We start from the raw sequence: 21,852 nt of genomic DNA, 5'->3' as shown, positions 1-21,852 counted from the left end.
CCCATAGAGAATCTATGGGGTATTGCCAAAAGGAAGATGAGAGACACAAGATCCAACAATGCAGATGACCTGAGATACAACTATTTGAAAATCTGGAATCTGATGATGCAATTCTGAGTAGATTTTATATTGTTTTGAATTTGTAGTTAATGTTTTAGTAATTTAGTTTAATTTTTAATAAATGCTAGAAGGGTTTTGTTTAGTTGTGAGTTTTTGTTGAGATTTATTAGTTTATTTTTAATTAATTTTATTTAATTTGAGTAAGTTTAACTAAATGAACTTTGGTTACTTGCTAAAATAAAACAAGGTTTTATATTTTACTTTATTTCAGTTAACATTTATTTTATTTCAAGTAACACAACATAAACAGTTTTCATTTTAGTTATCCCTGTTGTGATGAGTAGTTTATAACTTTAAAAAAAATCTGTGTTGCTGACAAAATAGAAAAGTTTTTACTATATTTATTTATTATTATTATTTTTTATAAATACATTATTATTATTATATATATTGATAAATAATAATATATTGACTAATTTCGAAATGGACACGGTTAAGTGATGCACGTAGTCGTGATTTATCCAGTTATTACGGTAATCTGTGAGCCAACAGTTGCGCTCGATGTGTGTCGTTTTAAAGCGGTAAACTGCTGAATGAGAGGACATTTTATTTTTAACAACTCTTATTTTCAATATGGAAAGCAGCTTGTAATTTCACCTGCATTTCATTGGATTTTAAATGACCGACATCAGTTGTTGCTGACAGAAAATAATGTGGCGTATTGAACATTGAGTCATCTCGCGTGGTCGTCCACAGAGCAGCGCGTCATTTCAACGCTGTTTCCTTCGCAACGGCTGCGCGGCGTTTGTTCGACGGTCATTCCGTGACATATAATGACTATGTCGGTCCCGGAGAGAAACTGTGGATCCGAGGAGAGGGAAGAGGAGAGCGAGGATGAGAGTGAGATCGTGGAGGAGAGTCCCTGCGGCCGTTGGCAGAAGCGAAAAGAGCAGGTCAGTCACTGAGGAGCAGTTTAACATTAGCCGTGTCTCAAATCCTCCCCAGCTGCCTAAATATTCAGCTCACGATCACAGATGTGCATGCTTTGGACGCGATGCCCAGAAATGCTGTCTAGGTTGGCAGCTCACTGATACCTTGTTAGGCAGCACACAATGATCCCAAAAACGCTGTCTAGATAGGTAGTGAGACCATTATGTGGTTTAAAAATGCTGCTTGAGACCCCCAGGTAAGTTAGCCAGCTAGCTTAAATCTCCAAAAATGCTACCAGTCTAGGTCGTAAGCTCACTGTGATGCATAAAAACGATGTTTAGGTAGCTCTTTTGATATACAGGAAGGCAACTTGTCTTAAAATGATGGCCTAAAATGCTGCTTATTAAGTGGTCAGCTCTGTATAATGGCCAAAAATGTAGCTTACACATGCTGTCTAGGTAGGCAGTTGCTCAAAAATGCAGCTTTAGGTACTGTGTAGGCAACTTGATGCCCTGGTAAGCCACTTGTTATGACGGCTGTGTTTGTAGGCAGCTCAGTATGTTATTCATCTGACAAGGCTAACATGATTATTGCATCATTTTAGTCATGGCTTAGTTTTTAGAAAGACAGAGATATTAAATAAAAAATTATTTGTCTTAAATTTGTAATATATTTTTATCAATTAATTTAATTTATGTATTTTTATACACATTTTTAACACATTAAATATATCTTAATATTGTAAATTTATATATTATATATTTAATTGAATATGTAAATGAGTAAATTCAATTAAATAAATAAATTAAATGAAATATGAGACAAGTATGTATCTAATTTTATTGGTGTAGTTTGTGTTAATTTAATCTTTAAATGCATAACGGATATAAATTAAATATATATAATTTACAGGTTGTAGAAAGAAAAAAATATTTAATTGAAAGGAGTAAAAAATAAATTAAATTAAGTATTTGTTAAATCATATTTAATTTTTGTGTTGCGTGAAGACCAAAATATAATGTAGGTTAAATTAAAAGTATAACACACAAGCACAATTTAAATGGGACGTTCCATCTCAGTAATGTCTCTTTGTCTCCAAGCTTACTAAAGTTACTGAAGTTTATCATAAGCTCCCACATGTTCTTATCATTTATATTGATGAGTGCATTAGTTTGACCCTCCCTAATACTGTTTTTCCATTCATAAGCAAACGGGTGAATAAAGCGGTGATATGAACAGCCAGCTTCATTAAACCACGCTTCAATTGTAGTTTTAAAATAATACTTTCTCAGCAAATTATGTGATTATTTTCTCTTGCAAGAATTTTGCTTGTCTGGGTTTCTCCTCACAGTGAGCTTATATGCATCAAATCTTATTACAGTGCTTATTTTAAAGCCTGTTTGATTTCCTTGACTTGACTGAGAAATTTCCGCTTTCTAAAACAGACACAGGTAAAGCCTGTGAAAGAGTTCTGCACACTAGATGAACTGCGTTTTGCTCCATATAGCGTCAAGAGAAACCAAGGCATGATGACATACAACTTGTTTAATTATTAAATGATCAACCGACCATGAACAGGGAGGTGTGCACACACAGAAGTGCACATTTTCCATCGTGAAGATATTTTTAAGTTTTATATCAGCGATCTGCTGTCATCCACAATTCCAGAAGGATCAAATTCCTGCATAGACGGACAGTTTAGACCCAGTTGGACTAGTTTAAAGCACGAGGAGCGTGTCAGTCACTTCAGGAACTCACTGACACACTAATGCAGAAGCACTTAGATATTCTGATAGCACATTATCTATGTGCTTGAGTGATGCTTTCTCATTACATTGCTTGGCGCAGTAATCGGCCATGACTTAGCATGAGGATGTCTGACTCTGTTAGTATGGATCTTTCATGACATTACAGATGCAACATATATAATGCAATATAGCTGAGTGAATAGCACTCAACAGTGTAGCAGTTTATACTTCAGCTGTCTCTTTTACAAAGAGTTGAAGAAACTCATTTTATTTATATTTATTTGAATCATATTTGAATATTCATTACAATAGTTTATTTTGATAGTTTTCAATGATTTCTGTTAATGAATCATTGAAAGGCCACTAGTTCATATTTTTTCTAGTAGGGACTTCCTGTATAGATTATTTGGCTACTAGTGAAATCATAATCAGTTTCTTTAAAATCAGTGAGTTTGGGGTCATGATCCCAAATGGGAAATTCTGATTTGAAAGGATACTGTACAGTTATTTTAGTATTATGCACACTATTATAGTTATTTTAATTTTGAATTTTTATTAGTATAATATTTATATTTTTTATTTTATGTTTCAGTTTTAGTAATTTTGCTGTTTTGTCATACTGTCAATATAAAATGCCTAACTAAAACTAAACTAAATGAAACTAAACTAGTTGCTTTGGCAGCTAGTTGAAGCTTTTTTAAGGTTTTATTTATTTCTTTTTTATTTATAGTTTTATGTTTAGTTATAAATCTAACAACCCTGATACAGTGGGACCCAAAATCCACTATAGTGAAAATGCTGGTGTTGTGTGTGTGTTTTAATTAATTAATTTATTTTCAGTACTTGATTTTATCACCAGAACAATTTTAAAGAGAAGATTCATTTAAAATCTTGAAAAAAAGTAAAATATATGTTATCTGAACACCACATCTGCTTGTAAAGCTTGCTATGAAAGCTTGTAAAGATAATTGACTTTTTATGACAATTCAGTCACATCTCACAATTCTCAAAATTCAATTTTTTGTTTTTGCCACAGAATTAAAAAAACAACAACAGGTTACAGGTAATTGCATCTTTTTATCCCAACATTACAACTTTTTTCTTGCAATTATGAGTTTAAATCTCACAATTCTTTTTTTTTTCTCAGAATTCTGAGTTTAGATTTCACAATTCCATTTTTTTTGTTTCTGATACAGAATAAAAGAGGTAATTGCATCTTTTTTAGAATTTATATCTCGCAGTTTCCGACTTGTCCTCAGAGTTACATCTCACAATTCAGTTTCTGTCACGGAATTAAAAATTAAAAAAGTAACCCCCCCCACAAAAAAAGTTTACATCTTGAAATTCTGCTTTTTTTTTCTTGCAAGTCTGTTTTTGTTTCCACCACAGAATCAGAAATGTTGAAATATATACGATTTCGGTACAATAGGGGAAAAAAAGAAATCTACTATGTTCAGTTTCTTTTCATTTATTTTGGACAGACAGTAGTGCAAATTACAATTTTTTTGTTTTCATTTTGAGTGAACACAAATAAAAGCAGACCTTTGTACAGTGATTATTAATAAGACACTAAGTGTTTAAAGTTGATTCTGCTGGTATAAGGAAACAGTTGAAGTGATCGCGCACGCACACACACAAACAAACAAACAAAACGAAACAAAAAAACACACATCCGTTCCAGCATTGCTAACTTGACAGCGCAGTTGGTACTTCATCAAAATAAAATACAGTGAGCCAAACATCAGCGTGCCTGCCTCTGTGTCACCGTTGGAACGCCACTTAAGTACAAAGCCTATAATTTACATAATAAATAATAGTTTAGCATTCAGATACGTTATATCACAAATATGGTAATATTATGGAATATTTGGATTTGAGACGAATGAGAGAGGTAGGATGCACGAGCACAAAGCTCCATTTTGCAAACAGTTGAGTGCGCAAGCCTTTAAAGTATACTCCTTTGTCAGTCAATGTGAGAGATGCATTCGGAATCAGCACATGGTCACTGTCTAGTGGGCTTTGTTTTCAAGTGCGCAACTCTAAGGCTAGAAGGGATACGTATGACGCTACATGGCATTCGCTGTTCTTCTGCTGGCGGTTATCAAACAGCGTGGCATTACTGCGGGCGCCCCCTTGTTATATCTTGCAATTCAGACTTTTTTCTCAGAATTGTCAATTTATAGTTTTATAGTTTGTCAATTTATAGTATTATACAATTCTGAGTTTATATATTGCTATTAAAACGTAAGAATTGTATAATATAAACTCAAAATTTTGAGTAAGAATTTCTGAATTATGATATTAAAAGTTGAAATTACCTTTTTTTTTTTTTTTATCCTGGGCCTGAAACAAGCTTCCATACATCAATACTAGAATAAGTTTCAGTTACAGTTAGTTCTGCATTATGAAAGCAGACTGTCAGTGTTTTCCTTCACGAATGGCTGTTGAGGACATGTTTGGATTTTTGCTGCCCGCAGCAGGAAATTGACTGGCTTATGCACTTGGAGTTTCTCCAGGGAAGTGGAGGAAATGAAATTTAAGAAACACATTTACAGTGTCTTTATTTATCTGCGGTCTTAATACTAAAGCAAATGACCAAATATTGTTTATGTTTTGTTTCAGTATTAGTACATTTCATGACCTTTACCATTTCCCACTGGTATTTATGGGCAAATTATTCTCTTGTAACCTTATACAAACTCAGATCTTTCCATTCAAAAGGAATCTTAACTAGGGTTGGGCGATGTCTACAAAATTGGCATCGGACGATGACACCGGGGGGCGGGGGGTGGAGCTAGGTGGTGTGCCCGAAGTGTAAATATGTATTCAGAATGGCAAGGAAAACAAATAACGATTGCCAATGGTTGCCTGTTACAGTACATAAAATTTCACTTACCTCATAAACAGACAGTAAGGAGAGATGACTGAAGCTGGTCACACACTGGACGAAAAGAGCAGTGTCGCGCCGCGTTGCGCCACATCTTTAAAATTCAAACACATTTTCTATGAGTGTACGGACACATCATGATGTCTATCAGCCATCGGCCCAACCCTAATCTTAACTGTACTGTAACCCCCGATAAACCAGCCGTTTATACAAATAACAGCTTTTTTTCTCTTTTTCACATGCTTGGTTAGGTATTGCACTAGGTAGTGATTAGTCTCTTTATAGAGCTTTTTATTAATGCTCTTTTTTTTTTGCCAGAACATATTAATGCTTCTTTCAGGAATAAGGCAGCTACAGATGCCTTTAATGACTGTTGGAATTGCTTCACACCAGTATAATGATTGATTCTTGGTTTTGGCCGCAACATGCACTCGGTTGGCTGCGGTGCTTTTCCTAACACCTCAGCCTGACTTTGTTTACCTTTTTAAATTCAGCTTTCAGATGTTTTGAATGAGCTCTTTTGCTAGAATGTGTTGCTCTGAATTCTAAGGAAAATGCCAAGGATTTCATGTTACACATCTTTCAGATGGTTCTACAAATAAATGAAATCAATCAATCATGATCAAGGATACATTGATAAAGGAGTGTATAATTTGATAATCAAGATGAATTAAAAAACATGTAAAAATTGAAAATGCTATATTCAGTCTAGCGATTAATAACATAAAAACAATGTTAAAATTGCAAAAGTTATTTTTAACAAGGTATTATTAAAATATTATATATTATATTTTATATTATATATAAAAATTACATTTTTAGAACAAGATTTAAAATTACATTTTAAATTTTTTAATAGATTTTTCTATTCAATTTCAATACCTAGCATCTAGTTTTCTTTTTTTCAGCAAGTTTTTGTTCTTTTGATCTTTTATGATGACCATAACTCTCACAGTTTGGTTAATCAATGCTTGATTTGTTGATGTCCTAGTTCTGAACGTTCAACCCTAATCTATTGTTTACTGGGGTTGTGTACAGTCCAGATAAGCACCAACTGAACGTGACATTTTATGGCATATTCGAATAAAAGCTTTGTGATAATCCCATTATTTAACATGATAATCCACTCAGTGCTTTTAATTTATTTGTCTGGGGAGGATACCCTAAAACTCCCTTGGATAAAGATAGCAGGAGTCAATAACAATGACAGTCTAATTGCATTTTATTTGCTTCATTGTAGTGTTTTAATCCAATAATACTGTTTCTCTAATGAGTGGTTAAAGGAGACTAGTCAATATTTCACCAAATATGAGTTCTGTCAGATCGTGGCCTGCTTGCTTTGAATGCAGACACATCGACCTTTGAGTCTTACATAACGTCTACAATGAAATCTGTTCAGTGTAGGTTGTTTTACACTCTTGCTAGACAGTGATATTGACTATTTTCAGTTTACTTGCTTGTTTAAAAATAGTTTGTGTGTGAATATAGTAGCTTTATTGTCCATTTTTACATAAATGTATGTATTTGTTTCTTTTTCGGTCTAATGTTTGCTGTGTATTACATCATATCTCACACTGGTGCATTTCACTAGAGACTCATTATTAGATGATGTTGATGTACCTGTGCATGTTTGAGGTGCAATAACAGGCCAAATGTACTTTCAACACCTTTCCATTCGAGAAAATAAGCACATGCCAAGCATGCCTCAGGGCTTGCAAGACAATTTCTGCAACTCCTGGAACAATAGAGCTGCTTTCTCTTAATTCAGAACAATTCCTCCATTGTTTCAACCTCTTTTTATCAAGTGGCTGGTCTACAGAGCCTGGTATTACCTGGCAAATTTGTCACATTTCCTGTAATATTAGACAGAGTGACCTTGTAGGTGGTGATTTGTTTTTAATGATATATTACTGTAGTACTGTACTGTTTAAGTGTACAGTTTAATAGGTGGAGAGAAAAGCCTGGTTCCTTATGCTACATAAATGTAAATTAATTATGTCCATTTGGTCTGTGATTAGGTTAAAATCAAGCCACACATGATCCCGATCCTGATTTAACCCAGACTAACCTCTCGGGTTCAGGGATGAGCCCAGGGCTGTTTTCCTGTTGTAAACTGGACAGACCCAGTTGGAGCTCAGTGTCTGGATGTAGAGGTCAGCATGAGGACACTGTCCCTCATCCACAGGATCTTTCACCTGTTCTCACACACACACACACACACGTACACTAGACGTGACACTGATGGAAAGTGGCCTTCATAACAGAAGCTGTGAATGTGAGAATACACAGCTATTTTTAACCTCATCCATCTGTGAATTTTAAAGCAGAAAATGAAAGGTAAAATGCATGTTTGCCACAGCGATGGAAAAGGTTGATAAAGAAACATTTTTACCTTGTAGATACATCGCTGTGTGCAATTATGTAAAGGATAATGTATAGTCAGACAGTCATTATCACAAAATAAACCCAGACAGAATGATTATGACCTTGATACTAGCAGAAAAAACCTTTAAGTTTGCAACCGTGACTATACATTATACTTCTTACATAGCTGTTCAACAGATACCTAAATAAATGTACATTAAATGTTTGAGTTTAAAGGGGTCATCGGATGCCCATTTTACACAAGTTGATATGATTCTTTAGGGTCTTAATGAAACATACTTTGTTTAAAATGTCTCAATGGTAGTGTAAAAAACACCTTCTTTACCCTGTCAAAATCAGCTCTGTTTTTAGCAAATCATTATAGTCCATGTTGCTTTAAATGCTAATGAGCTCTGCTCGCCCCGCCTTGTCTCGTCTGTGGAGTGACGAGCAGACTGTAAACTTCAGCTGCGAAACTGACTAACTAGCACATTATCAGGAAATGCGATTTGCAAAGATTCATAACCCTCATACTCACTTCTTCTGTAGATGAAGCTGGATCACGAATGATTTGTGCGAACATAGGCACATTTAGGCAGATCGGGGATCGGCGCATTCACTTCAAAACGTAAGTAACGTTAATCCTCTGTGTCTTCAGCGGCTCAGATTTCGGGAGTAAATGACGACTGCTTTATTCATTATTACATCCAACACCTCAATCACTTAATCAGAGACATCTTGTCTTCCCCTGCACGGAGTCGACACAATGGCAGACGGATGACCGCTCACTCAGGGCGGGTCTAAGGTAAGATGGTCTTGTCAATCAACTATCGTGGGAGTGGTCTGTGCAGAACTACATCATTCTGACAGGAATCTCAGAACAGCCTGATTTGAGAGAGGGGATTTTAAAACAGGGATTTAAAAAAAACACTGGGTGGATTTTTATCATTATAGGATGGATGTGTACACACACTTCCAACACACATTTATGTTCAAACAAGTTGTAAAGTGAATTTTGCATCCGATGACCCCTTTAAATTCTGTTGTGTTAGTCGAAAGACTGTATGAGGAAAGACATGAAACTAGTACATAGGATTATGATCTTTCCAGTTATATACAATAATATTTGACCTTATGGTTTCAACCAATCAGAATCAAGTATTCTAGAGCGCATGTGATAATGTATGTTATATACGTAATATCACACGAGCGATACTAACATTCGGACTAAAAGTGGGCATGTGATTGTGATATTGTTTTATATAACAGTTAATAATATTGTATACACAGTATTCTCAGTTGGTTTGTAAATCTTTGCAACCACGAAAATTGTTCCAAACACAGACCATAACACGTTTAAATGCCACAGTAATGTGTTTGGTTCCTGAATCAGTGTTTTCGAATGAATCAGTTGAGTGAATGATTCAATGACTTACTAGTAACAGCAGGCACTTGTATTGTTCCTCAATGAATCAGTGTTTTCAAATGAATCCGTTAAAGGGGACCTATTATGCAAAAAAATCTGTTCACGTCAACGAGGGGAAAAAGTCCCACCCATTTGTGATGCTCTCTGCCCTATTAGCATAATCACAGCCCTGAGTGAGAAGCTGCGATCCGCTATTATTGGAGTTATATACAATGTCAGCGCCAAAGAGGCATTTCAAGTGTTTTGGGATGCACTAATGAACATAGGAGTTGCCATAATCTCCCCACATCTGAGCCGAGGACACTGTGGTTAAATTTCATTTTCAAAGGAAATATCCCAGAAAAATACGGTAACGTCCCCTAAATGTTTAGGAATTAATACCAACGCTTCGTGCGCGAACATCAGCTCCAGACAAAGTAAGTATCACACGTTTGTTTTCCAAATTGCCTTTCTGAAAGAGCTTCTCGGCACTCTGTAAGGCTAATTGCTAAAGCTATCATTGTCTGTTTTCACTGATGCTGCCTTCAAGAGCTATCAGAATGATTGTGAATAGGAATGTGGTAGTTAAAAGTTGCATAGCATGAGACCAGCTATGTTGTTATTTTTAGCCCGTCGTGCTCCCCGTCTGTGTAATTCATAAACGCAAATTTATTATGCACAGTATAATCAGAGGACTGACTTTGAAACCGAGTAGTTTTCTGTAAAGATAACAGGCTTGTATTAGTAGTGGAATGTTTATTTGCAAAGACTAGCACTGTCTGCTAATATAGCTCTTGAAGCTCCGCCCTCTTCTCCGGGAGCAACAGCTCACTGGCATTTAAAGCAACATACTCAAATTCAGCGCGTTTTGGCTCATACCCTAAAAGTGGCAATTTTAACAAGCTATAAAAATTTATCTGTGGGGTATTTTGAGCTAAAACTTAACATATACGCTCTGGGGACATCAGAGACTTATTTTACATCTTGTAAAAAGGGGCATAATAGGTCCCCTTTAAATGAATGAAACAAATGACTTACTCTTAAAGACTGTCACTTGTCGCCACCTACCGGCGTAATGATGTAACTACAGAGACAATCACTTAAAATCTGCACTACTAATACACAGACTGACAGCCAGTGATACAAACAGTGAAATTTCCCAGTATATCAGTGCAACAAGTAACAGATTTTTTTTCATACATAATACATGCTTTACTAATTTCCCTATCGATCTTTTATCAAATACTGCACCACATGAAAATGTTAGTGCAGCAGAAACTGTGAGAATATAGAGACTTAATTTCTTTATAACAGAATAGATTTGCGTGGGTTAATGTGTTAAATACGGTGTAATTATAGATAAAATTATACTGTTGTATTGAAGAACAGCACAATAGGGAACATTTCTCATACATGCCAACAATTATCTTTATGCTTATTGTGCATGATGTCTGTTTTAGTGATGACTGCTTGTCGAAAAAGCAATTTGCTATTTCTATTTAATTGTGGATTTGGCTGCTGTACAAATGATGCTTCGTTTAGTGTTTTGCAGACTGAAGTTTGTAGCTAATTATATTTATTTTAATGTCTGTTTGACCTTTAAGAGAATTTTAAAGAGTTTACCTTATTGACGAGTTTTGTCCATTTCTATAAATCCTCTATGGCTGCTGTTGCATTCCGACATGCATTAAACCCACTACAGCCTCTGTGACCTCATGACTTCAGAGATGAAACCCTGTTGCAGGCAACATGCCATACTTGCAAACAACCAAAGGATTGTGGGTAATCCATACAAATCAGGGCTCAGACTGGTGGTTAGTAATGTACTTCTTTCATGGTGTTTTAGGATCAGCCCAGTTGTACCCAAAAAGCCTTTTAGGTTCAAAGAAACGACAAAACAGCTTGTTGAGCTACAAAATGTTCATGAAGTTCATGACTGGAGCTTTTTAATTATTTATATATAACCTATGTATCAGATTTAAATTTGTACAATTATTTATATATAACTTAATATAAACCTTACATTATTTATTATTGTTGATTGATTGGTTGGTTGGGAAAATAAAATTGCAGTAGATCAGTATATTTTTCTCCATCCTGACAGAATTTGGCATTCTTCATGGCATAATGTATATAGAGAACATTCCTCTAGGACTTCAATTCTGGTTCCAAAGTGTTAAACTCACATCTTGGTCACCACTCTCAGAAAGCAACAGGAAAAGCATTTCTGGTGCCTTATTTACTTTGTGAGGGTGATATATCGTGGTCTTTTGACTAGTGCTGGGCTAGATTCCCAGCTGATGACTCAATGGCTCAAGTGTATCTGAATTCTGCAGCTCCTCCACAAATATAATCACATTATCGACCAAAACAAGTGTATGAAGCTGAGATGGATGCATTTGAAGGGATGTTTTGAATGCTCACCTGTTTACTAGAATGCAAATATGCATCATCCGCTACATATTAATAAACCTAATATCTTGAATAATAAAAGGACACTGAATTTATGCATGCGGTCTGTTAAGATCCCCAGCGGTTCTGCCATGTGCATGCAATAGACGCTTCTGATTCCAGTCCATATCTCTACAAACAGCTTGGCTCAGAGTGCCAACCCGAAACATGTATACCGTAAAACACCTAATATAGGTGACCGTTTTTTGGCTCAGTCAAACAACTGGGATTGCAACATGCATGTAATTCCAGCCAAGTCTTGACCTTGAATTGAATTTAAATACTCATATATTGAGGTGAAAGGTTTTGCCTAGTTATTGCATTTTTATCGACATTACCATTCAAAAGTTGGTAAGATTCAAGTTTCTCGAGGCTACATTTATTTAATCAGAAATACAGTAAAAACGGTAATATTTTGAAATATTGTTACAATTTAACTGTTTTAAGTTTGTAATTTATTCCTGTGATGGTGAAGCAGAATTTACAGCAATCATTACTAAAATGTTTATTATCATTAATTTATCAATGTTGAAAACAGTGCTGCTTAATATCTTTATGGAAACCATAACTTTTTCAAATAATTTTTTTGTTCTTTGTTAAAAGCGTAGCTGTGTCTGTCTGACAGCAGTCAGCTGAACAAAGCAGACAAATGCATTTATTAGTCATACAAGTACAGACAGTTGCAGATGGACACACACTGTATTTGTCTGCTCACATGCACACAGCAGAGATGAAGTGTGAGACATGCATGACTCGGCAGAGGCGTGTGTACTCTTTTTCACGATTTGCTGTCTCTCTCTTTCGTTTCATCTCTTCAGTCATTATTCCTCTCTCAGCATGATCCTCCTCTTTATGTTTCTCTGCCATCTCTCTCTCTCTATCTCTCTATCTCAGGCTCTAATTAAAATTCAAATGTAACATTTTCTCTCTGAAATTCACAAAATATGCCTTTGAAGTCTGTTAGATAAATTATACTTTCAAATTTTGATTTGAAAAGAGGTTAACAAAAGAATAGGATGTCCAAACAAATATGGGTCAATAAATGCCAGTCTCTAATGGTCAATGCTGATTTATATAGGCTAATGTGATCATTTAATTTAATTTAACAAATAAGATGTAAACTAATTAGATAAAAAAACGTAATGTTCTATATTAAAATATATTAAAAATATACATTTATTTGATAAAATATTAAATAAATGATTAAAAAATACAACTGATTTTACATAATTTTTACTCGGAATTAGTTCCAAATATTTAAAAACAGAGCATGTAATATGTAAAAAATATGTATTATTTATAAATAATTATAAAACTCTAGCAATGAGACTAGACAGAATGCTGATCAATGTCTTTCACTACAATCAATGCAGCTGATAGTATTTTAAATACTTATGTCACATCACATTTAAATTCAGCAGTTGATAATTTCCCCACTCAAGTGACACATCACTCTTTAAAAACATTTTACTTTATTCCAGTACTCATAAGAGGATATTATGATTGGATAGTGGATGTTAAAAGTGATGATTTGTCTCCCCCTGCAGGTGAGTCAGGGGAATGTTCCTGGAGTGGAGAGCGCCTCTCTGGCCATGGACACTGAAGAGGGTGTTGAGGTGGTCTGGAATGAGGTTCTCTTCCATGACAAGAAGGTCTTCAAGACAGTGGAGGTGAGCGCTCAGCTCAAAAAACATTTCTGTTCAAATGTTCAAAACCATTGTTGGGGTTGTTAAGGTGTTTTAAAAGAAGTCTCTTATGTTCACTAAGGCTGCATTTATTTGATCAAAAATAAAGTAAAAATAGTAATATTGTGTTATAATTTTAAATAACTGTTTTCTATTTAAATATAATTTCAAATGTCATTTATTCCTGTTCGTTGTGATGCAACGCTGAATTTTCAGCATCATTACTCCAGTCTTCAGTGTCACATGATCCTTCAGAAATCATTTTAATTTGCTGATTTTCTGCTCAAGAAACTATTATTATTAGCAATGATGAAAACAGTTGTACTAAACACTTTTTCTAGAAACCGTACTACATTCTTTTAACTATGCCTTGATAAATAGAACGATTAAAAGAACAGAATTAGTTTGAAATATAATTTTTTTTAACATTATAAATTTCCTTACAGTCACTTTTGATCAATTTAGTGCATCTTTGCTGAATAAAAGCATTAATTTCTTTAAAAATCATATTGACCCCAAACTTTTGAACAGTAGTGCATGTGTATGTGATAGTTAAAATGATTAACATGCTCAGATGTGTTTGATTTTGTATATTTGTGTGTGTTGTATTTGTGTAGGACAAAATGAAGGAGATGTTTGAGAACCTGATGCAGGTGGATCATCCAAACATCGTCAAATTTCACAAATATTGGCTGGACATCGGGGACAATCATGCTCGGGTAACACACACAGATACACACTGCTGGTATCAATGTCCTTTTGATAATAAAGTGACTATATTCAAATATAGATATAAAAATATCTACATCAAAGTATCTCTCAAAGGTGAACTGTATCGTTTAAAAAAAAAAAAAAAAGTATTTTGAAACACTTTAGTAAGGCCAGTATTTAACCTAAAAAATTCTTATTATGCAAATGAAATCAAAACCAATGGCAAGAGGATTGCTGACGTCTCAAGCTTGATTAACCAAATAGAGGCTGAACAGAAAAAAAATCATATCTGGCCACATACACTTGCAGTTTGAAGAGCCAGATATGGGAAGTGTGAGCTTAAAAAGTCTTAAGATAATTTTTTTTCTAAAATAACTTCTTATTTTGGTATAAAGCTGAAGTGGCCATTATATGGAAATAGCTTTTCTTTTAATGTCCCTCACAGGTTGTGTTCATCACAGAGTACATGTCGTCTGGCAGCTTGAAACAGTTCCTTAAAAAGACCAAGAAAAACCACAAGACCATGAATGTCAAGGTCAGGCTTTCTTAAGCATTTTTAGTCCCAGACTGATGTCTAAATATATGATGCACATGATTATTATTGTGCAATGCTGTGCAAGTTTGTGTTTATGTGATACATTACTGTATTTCAGGCCTGGAAACGCTGGTGTACACAGATCCTCTCTGCCCTCAGGTGACACACTCTTTATTTGTGTGTGTGCGTGCTTGTTGAAGGTTGTGTGTGTGTTCAGACAAATTTGTTAACAAGCATGCGACTTCTTTCCACTCATCAGTTACCTGCACTCCTGTGACCCTCCCATAATTCACGGCAACCTCACATGTGACACCATCTTCATTCAGCACAACGGCCTGATTAAAATCGGATCAGGTATATTTTCCCCTGCACTTTCAGCCTTTTTTTTATTTCTCCTCTTAAATATCCGCTTTTTAGTCTAATTTTTGACTGAGAGGCACATTTATTGTTTAAAAGAATTATGACAATGTTTATGCAAACATTTAGATCCAATTAAAAACAAACGTTTCTTGACAAAGTAAATCAGTGTTTATGGAGCACTTATGCTCACAAAAATGAAGGTAATGAAATAACGAAATCTGTATAATCATCATCCATTGTCTTCTTTAATTTCTGTTTTTCTCTGTAGTTTGGCATCGACTCTTTGTGAATGGTAAGAGCCATTTTAACACCTCAATCAATATGCAATATGAACAAATTTACCGTAAAACCAACACTGATACAAACTTTAGAATCAAATGTTTATTCAATCTGAAAAAACATTTTTTGAACCTTTAAACAAACTATCTACAAAAAATCTTAGAAAAAAGGTTTCCATATGTGTGTTTTTTTACTGAGCGTCATATATTGCTTATGTAGTATGACATAGAATATAAAGATCATACTCAGAAAACACCTACATTTTATTCAGAGGCCCAAACTGAGCAAAAATGTGCAATTTGTTACAGTTGTTGATATTTATATGATAAAAAAGTAAGATGAAATTTTAATAGCTTGTAATGTAAGGTAATGAGATCTTTATAACAGTATAAAAGACGGCTTGCATGAAATTAATATGAATATAAATATATTATCTCCCAATAATATGTCTTACTAACATGATCTTTGAATGTTTAATTTCACGATCAAAAAGCTCTATTGGTTTCATTATGGGGAGCAAAACATAATGCAACACAATAAAATGACGATTGAGCATCATATTTGATACTTACATTTTAATATGATAAAAAAAAGTTGCTGCAGTAAGAGTTAGTTTTGAAATATTACGTGCAATATAAAAGCTACTTTCACGTTTAGAGATCATTAAAGATTTTACAGCAAAACATATGAATCACGACCTGAAGGCGATGTTGTTAAAATGATACAAAAGGCATTTACTTGCTATAGAATTATAAACTATCAATCAGACGACAGAAGGAATGTAGTAGATTGTGGACATTTGTGCATTAAAATGATACTGTAGGCTTTAGGGTTAAATGTAATATAGTTTAATGAAAATGGCTGAAAGCTAAAAACCCACATTTATTTTCAATAAAGAAATGTATATTTTTATGAGACCTTGACCCACACTGATTCTCTACTCTTACCAAGTGTTCCCAGAAGGGGGCGTCCAGGGTAAATTACACCAAAACCGAGATGATAAGAAGAACCTGCACTTCTTCAGTCCAGAGTATGGCTGTGAGTGTGACCACATCTTCACATCTTCACTAGAATTTTGGCTTTCTATATTTTATAGTTCCTTCTCTATTCTCAGCATGTGAAGATGACTACGCTATTGACATCTTTTCCTTTGGGATTTGTGCTTTGGAGGTGAGATACCAACCAAGCATGACCTGGCAGTGTTATATATTACATCCAGCTCTTTACAGCACTGAAATGTGACAAGTCCCTTATGAAATAACATTTAAACTCCTTCAGATGGCCGTGTTGGAGATTCAGGCAAATGGAGATTCAGTTGTGTCCAAGGAGGCCATAGCCAATGCAGGCCAATCATTAGAAGACCCGCTTATGAGGGTACGTGTGCAAGGCTGGGTTATGTTTAACAGGCATGATGCTTTTCTAAATACAATCGGACTCATGATTTTCACTTGGCAGATGATAAAACAGGTAAACAAACACAACAGCACAGACTTGCATTTAAAGAGGAACCCAGTAGTCATATTTTCTTTCAAAATGGTTAAAGTTTGCATATCAAATAAGAAACAGTAGTCTTTATATGGTTAAAATTAATATTGTTTGTTAATGCAAATGTCTGAAACCTAAAAACCCACATTTATTTATTAAAAGTGCTTGAAAGAAATGCATTTTATGAGAGTTTGACTCCAGTAATCTTTGTTTTATTAAAATTTTTGACACTGAATATCATTGATAGTAAAATAACACAGTTACTGCTCTTTGATGTTTAACAGGAGTTCACCCAGATGTGTGTGCGTCACAATCCCAGACTCCGGCCGACGGCACATGACCTGCTGTTTCACCGCGTGCTGTTTGAAGTGCACTCACTGAAGCTGCTCGCAGCACACTGCCTCATCAATAACCAGTGTAAGCGTGCTTCAAATTAGATAACAAAATAAGAATGTATTGATTGTAACTGTCAGAAAAAATTATATAGCCACTGCAAAAAACTGTTATCTTTCCTCCTCCTCTCTCACTTGTAGTGACTTTTAATCATTTCATATATAGATGATGTATTTAAATATGCAAGAGATAATGGACCGTGACTATATGTTACTGGAGTGAAATATTGGTTTTAGTTTAAATTATTTTGTATGATTGCTATGTTGGATATAAGCTGTTTGGCAACAAGGTTGTACAGTTTAGCAGTCAGTGTTTATTGTAACTGACCAATCACAATCAAGTATTCTGAGCCATGAAATAATAATACATCATTTATTTCAGGTAGTTTTCTTGTGAAGGATAACCTAAATGATACATTTTAAGATGAATGGGATTTCAGGTAAAATGGATTATTATTATTTAAATGATAAAATATTGCATTTACATGTTATCTGGGTTTAAAGACATGCTTCCAGAGAACTGTGTGGAGGAGAAAACCAAATCATTCGACCCAAATGGAGTCATGGCAGAGATTATTCACAAAGATCGTCCTCGCGTTCAGCTCAAGTAAGTTTTAACTGAAGCTGCTGTTCAAAAGTTTGGGGACAATGAGATTTTATTTGTTTTTTTTTTAAGAAATAATTGAAGCAAGCACATACTAAATTGAGCAAAAGTGACAGCAAAGACATTTATACTATGACAAAAGATGCCTTCAAATCAATTCTGTTTGAACTCCTTAAACAATCTTGAAAAAAAGCATCATGGATCATGTGACACTGAAGACTGGAGTAATGATGCTGAAAATTCAGCTTTGCATCACAGGAATAAATTACATTTTAAAATATATTCAAATAGAAGATAGTTATTTTACATTGGAATAATATTGTGTTTTTACTCTATTTCTGATAATAAGAGACTTTTTTTGAAAACTTTTGAACAATAGTATTAAAGTTGTGATATGATTTGACATATGATACGATATGTAATATGACACAATCATGTATGTTTGATCATTTGTATTTTTTTTTATCTCCTGTCCTGCAGGTATTCTCATGTTTCTCCTCTAGAGCTGGACAAGTTTCTGGAGGATGTGAAGTAAGAGTTACCAGATAAAGGCAATAATGTTAAAAAGTAGCCTGTGGTTTGTAATGTGTACATGTGCATTTTACCACTCAGGAATGGCATTTACCCTCTGATGAACTTTGCGTCCACTCGACCCCATCCCGTACCTCGTGCCCTCTCCATGTCCCAAGAGCAGGTGGAGACGGTGAAGACCCCCACGCCTGAGCCGCAAGAGGCTGAGACCAGGAAGGTCTGTGTTCTCATGAAAACACATTTACTGTATAATAGTTCAGTTCAATCAGTTTTTTCTTATTTAGTCTTAAATTGTCATTCTAGGTGGTACAGATGCATTGTAACCTGGAGTCTAATGAAGAAACTACTAAAACCCATGTGAGTTTGTCTCAATGCTATTTAAGGATTAGTTTAAAGATTCATCCAAGAGCAATCTTGATCAGTGACAGTGTTAGATTTGGATTGTGATTCTCTGTTTAGTTCTTTGTGTCTCTGGTGATTCATCTACATTTGTTTTAATTGTTATTAATGATAATGCAGACTATTATACTCATGTTAAGGAGTACAACATGGCAACATCTGTTGAATCAGTGGCAAATGAACTGATATCTGCTGTTTTCACAGCTCACTCTTTTCTTGAAACTGGATGATAAACTCCATCGGCAGCTCAGCTGTGATATTATGCCAAGTGAGTTTAACCGCATTGACCTTTTTTTTCCCCCAAACATATTTTTCAATTTTTTTTATCATCTCTTCACCACATAAGTGCAGTGGTGCTAAAATTGAATGGCAGCCAAAAATGCAGTAGTATGGTGGCATTAAATTTGAATTTCTACTTAAATTTTTAAATTTCATATTAAGATATTTTAATCACATTATGATATTGTAATTGTGTAATATTGTAATTTTTTTCATTCCAACTAAGTAGACCTAGAACTTAGTTTAATACTAAACTCTTAAATTATATTTATTTAATTTTTCAGCACATGAAATAAAGCTGGAATAAAATAATATATAAATATTAGAGGGAAAAAAACTTACTTAATGTTTTATTAATAAGTACTAACAGTTTTGAAGGTAAAATAAAAATAAATGAAAGCTCAATAAAAAAATAAAATAAAAATGACAAAAATACAACAGAATTACTGTAACTTTTAGTTTTAGTAATTCTGTTGTGCTTTTGTTATTTTTATTTTTTATATAACACATTTAAAAAGTCCAAATATGAATAAATATTATAATAATATCTAAAATAACACTGGCTTGGAACAACACAAACGATTAATTTCCTCATTATTTTGTGTATTAGCTTTTGAAATGTGTATTTAAATATTCAAACATGCTTATCAATATTTAAATATATTGACTATAATTTGGAGTCATGTTGTTCAGTGTTTGGTTCAGATTTAAAATATTATGTGCTGAATCCTGATATGTGGTCATTACAGATGACAGTTCCAGAGATTTGGTCAATGAACTTATCCATCATTCCTTCATCAGTGAGGTGAGACTAAAAAACACACTGATTCACACTACATACTGCAAATGTCCTATTTTCACTATGTTCATCATCTCAAGCATATCAGTATAATTTCTTGTATGTGACATGAAATCACATAGAAGCAGCAGCTACAGCTAAATGTTCACTTCTTGTTCAACTTCTCGTCCTATGCCCATATTTTGCCATTAATTTCCACAGGAGGATGGTGACAAGATCGTAGCATTCCTGGAAGAGGCTTTGAACCGACACCGTGGGTCTGCTAGTGCCATAACAACCATATGAATGACAATGGTCTGTTGCGATGGCAATGGACATTTACATGCCAGTGGAACCTGAGAGGGAGGCCCGCCAACAGAAGGAGAAGGACAATGGAAACAAATCATCCAGTTTGTCAGTTTGTATGGATAATTGAAATTGTGGTCAAAAAAAATGACAGAACATGGCATACTGGTTTTATGACAACATGTGATTGACCAGGTTAGGGGGCACCAGAAATGCCCATCCAAGATGATTGTGCTAACCTCCCTGAGTCTCCGTCCAGCAATTCCAGTTGTCACTGTAGGAACCGTCCTTCCCACAATCCCATGGGATGCTTAAGGGCAATTCGGCTTCTCTTGAGGAAAGTCGTATGTGGTGTAGGGAGGAGGTGTCTTCTGTGGAGAGCTCAGTAGATGAAAATAAAGTTTAGGAAAACTAATTTGTTACAGTTCAATATTGCCAATCTTCTTCATTTTGTGATGTAAACAGAAAAACTATTGTTAGGCCAGAAACATACTCTACGCAAGTACATTACAAGTGCATGTGCGTTTTTGTGTTACTGTGTTATTAAAAAAAAGCTCAGTAGCCTACTCTGCGATAGAGTTGCACCAGATTTGTTGATATAGCCAGCTATAAACATCAAACTGTTGCTCTGCCATGGAAACAGCATGATGCTAATGCTAATGCTCCGATAGTGGCAACGCTAACAATGCAATGTCTATTTGTCTCATGAATTGTGTTCGGCCACGTTTTATAAATCAGAGGTAGCATAGCTACATTGACTTACTTGCGTAGATAATGTTACTGTCCTGAAGAAATAATAAACTTAGCAGTAATATAGCATTATTGGATTGAAGGGTCAATTAGAATGTACATTTTCTGGCGAGTTACCTGTTTTTTTAGCTTGTCAGTTTTCCCAAAATGCTATCTTCCAAATGTATCTTACGTAAGACGTTGCGTTAAGGCCAATCAAATGAATGTGATTGTAATTCTCTCTGCAGTCCACACATTGCCCTGTCAGCTATCACGAGAATGTCTTAATGTGCCGTTGGAGTGTTTTGCATATACAGGAATGTATTGCCTTGTATAAACATTGCTGTTTGCTGGTGTCTAATAACACTAATTGAAAATAATTTCAAAGAACCACTCATTTTATACAGACCGCACGTGTAAGAAACGTGAAGGATTCTGGCTAGTCAACCAACTAACCAGCTGTCAAACTATATGGTTTTAGTGATGACTTTTGTAGAATGCATTACGATGTATACATTTCTGTGGGATACACTAAGAAGTTCTTTGTCATGAGCATTTACTTAACTGAATAAAGTTAAACTATCTCTATTAAAAGGACTAAATTTATTTTCGAAAATTTGATTTGATCACTTTTTTGTCCTGTGATGTGAACCAACTACAAATTCCATGTAGCCTTGTTTTAGGGGCTCATAAAGGAATTATTAATATGCAAAAGACCTGTTTGAAATATTTTAAATGGAGTATGGTATGGGTAAACAACCCCATCTAATCGTTATCATTATCTAGCGACGCATCGCGATTATTTGTTAACGACTCTGAATCGATTCCGTGGGCCACGGCTGTGTTTAATGTGCACGGGTAGGTACTGTGACATATTCTGTTTGCTAGTAATTCTCCACAAAAAACTTGAGCATCTAAAGTATCTAAACTCCCA

At 34.7% G+C, this 21,852-nt stretch overlaps 1 protein-coding gene across 5 annotated transcripts; it reads left to right on the top strand.

Annotated features, from left to right (window-relative positions):
* The first annotated feature begins 579 nt into the window (after positions 1-579).
* LOC306863274 (nuclear receptor-binding protein 2-like) lies at positions 580-21,530 on the top strand. 5 transcript variants are annotated; one of them, XM_079406521.1, is made up of 20 exons: positions 615-1,013; positions 8,539-8,617; positions 8,721-8,794; positions 13,393-13,515; positions 14,148-14,249; positions 14,687-14,776; positions 14,895-14,935; positions 15,036-15,130; positions 15,405-15,428; positions 16,367-16,453; positions 16,530-16,585; positions 16,694-16,789; positions 17,185-17,317; positions 17,797-17,899; positions 18,377-18,427; positions 18,509-18,644; positions 18,731-18,784; positions 19,031-19,094; positions 19,855-19,910; positions 20,106-21,530. In XM_079406521.1, the coding sequence occupies exons 4-20, from the start codon at positions 13,438-13,440 to the stop codon at positions 20,187-20,189; spliced, it is 1,350 nt and encodes a 449-aa protein (XP_079262647.1). In that variant the 5' UTR covers positions 615-1,013; positions 8,539-8,617; positions 8,721-8,794; positions 13,393-13,437; the 3' UTR covers positions 20,190-21,530. The 5 variants fall into 5 exon arrangements, with proteins under 5 accessions (XP_079262644.1, XP_079262645.1, XP_079262646.1 ...); XM_079406522.1 differs by lacking the exon at positions 8,721-8,794 and adding an exon at positions 9,787-9,831 and having other exon boundaries at positions 638-1,013; XM_079406520.1 differs by lacking the exon at positions 8,721-8,794 and having other exon boundaries at positions 596-1,013.
* Positions 21,531-21,852: the final 322 nt, after the last annotated feature.

The sequence above is a fragment of the Barbus barbus genome (assembly GCF_936440315.1).
Source record: "Barbus barbus genome assembly, chromosome: 44".
Classification (NCBI taxonomy): domain Eukaryota; kingdom Metazoa; phylum Chordata; class Actinopteri; order Cypriniformes; family Cyprinidae; genus Barbus; species Barbus barbus.
This window is presented reverse-complemented; position numbering and strand designations above follow the sequence as displayed.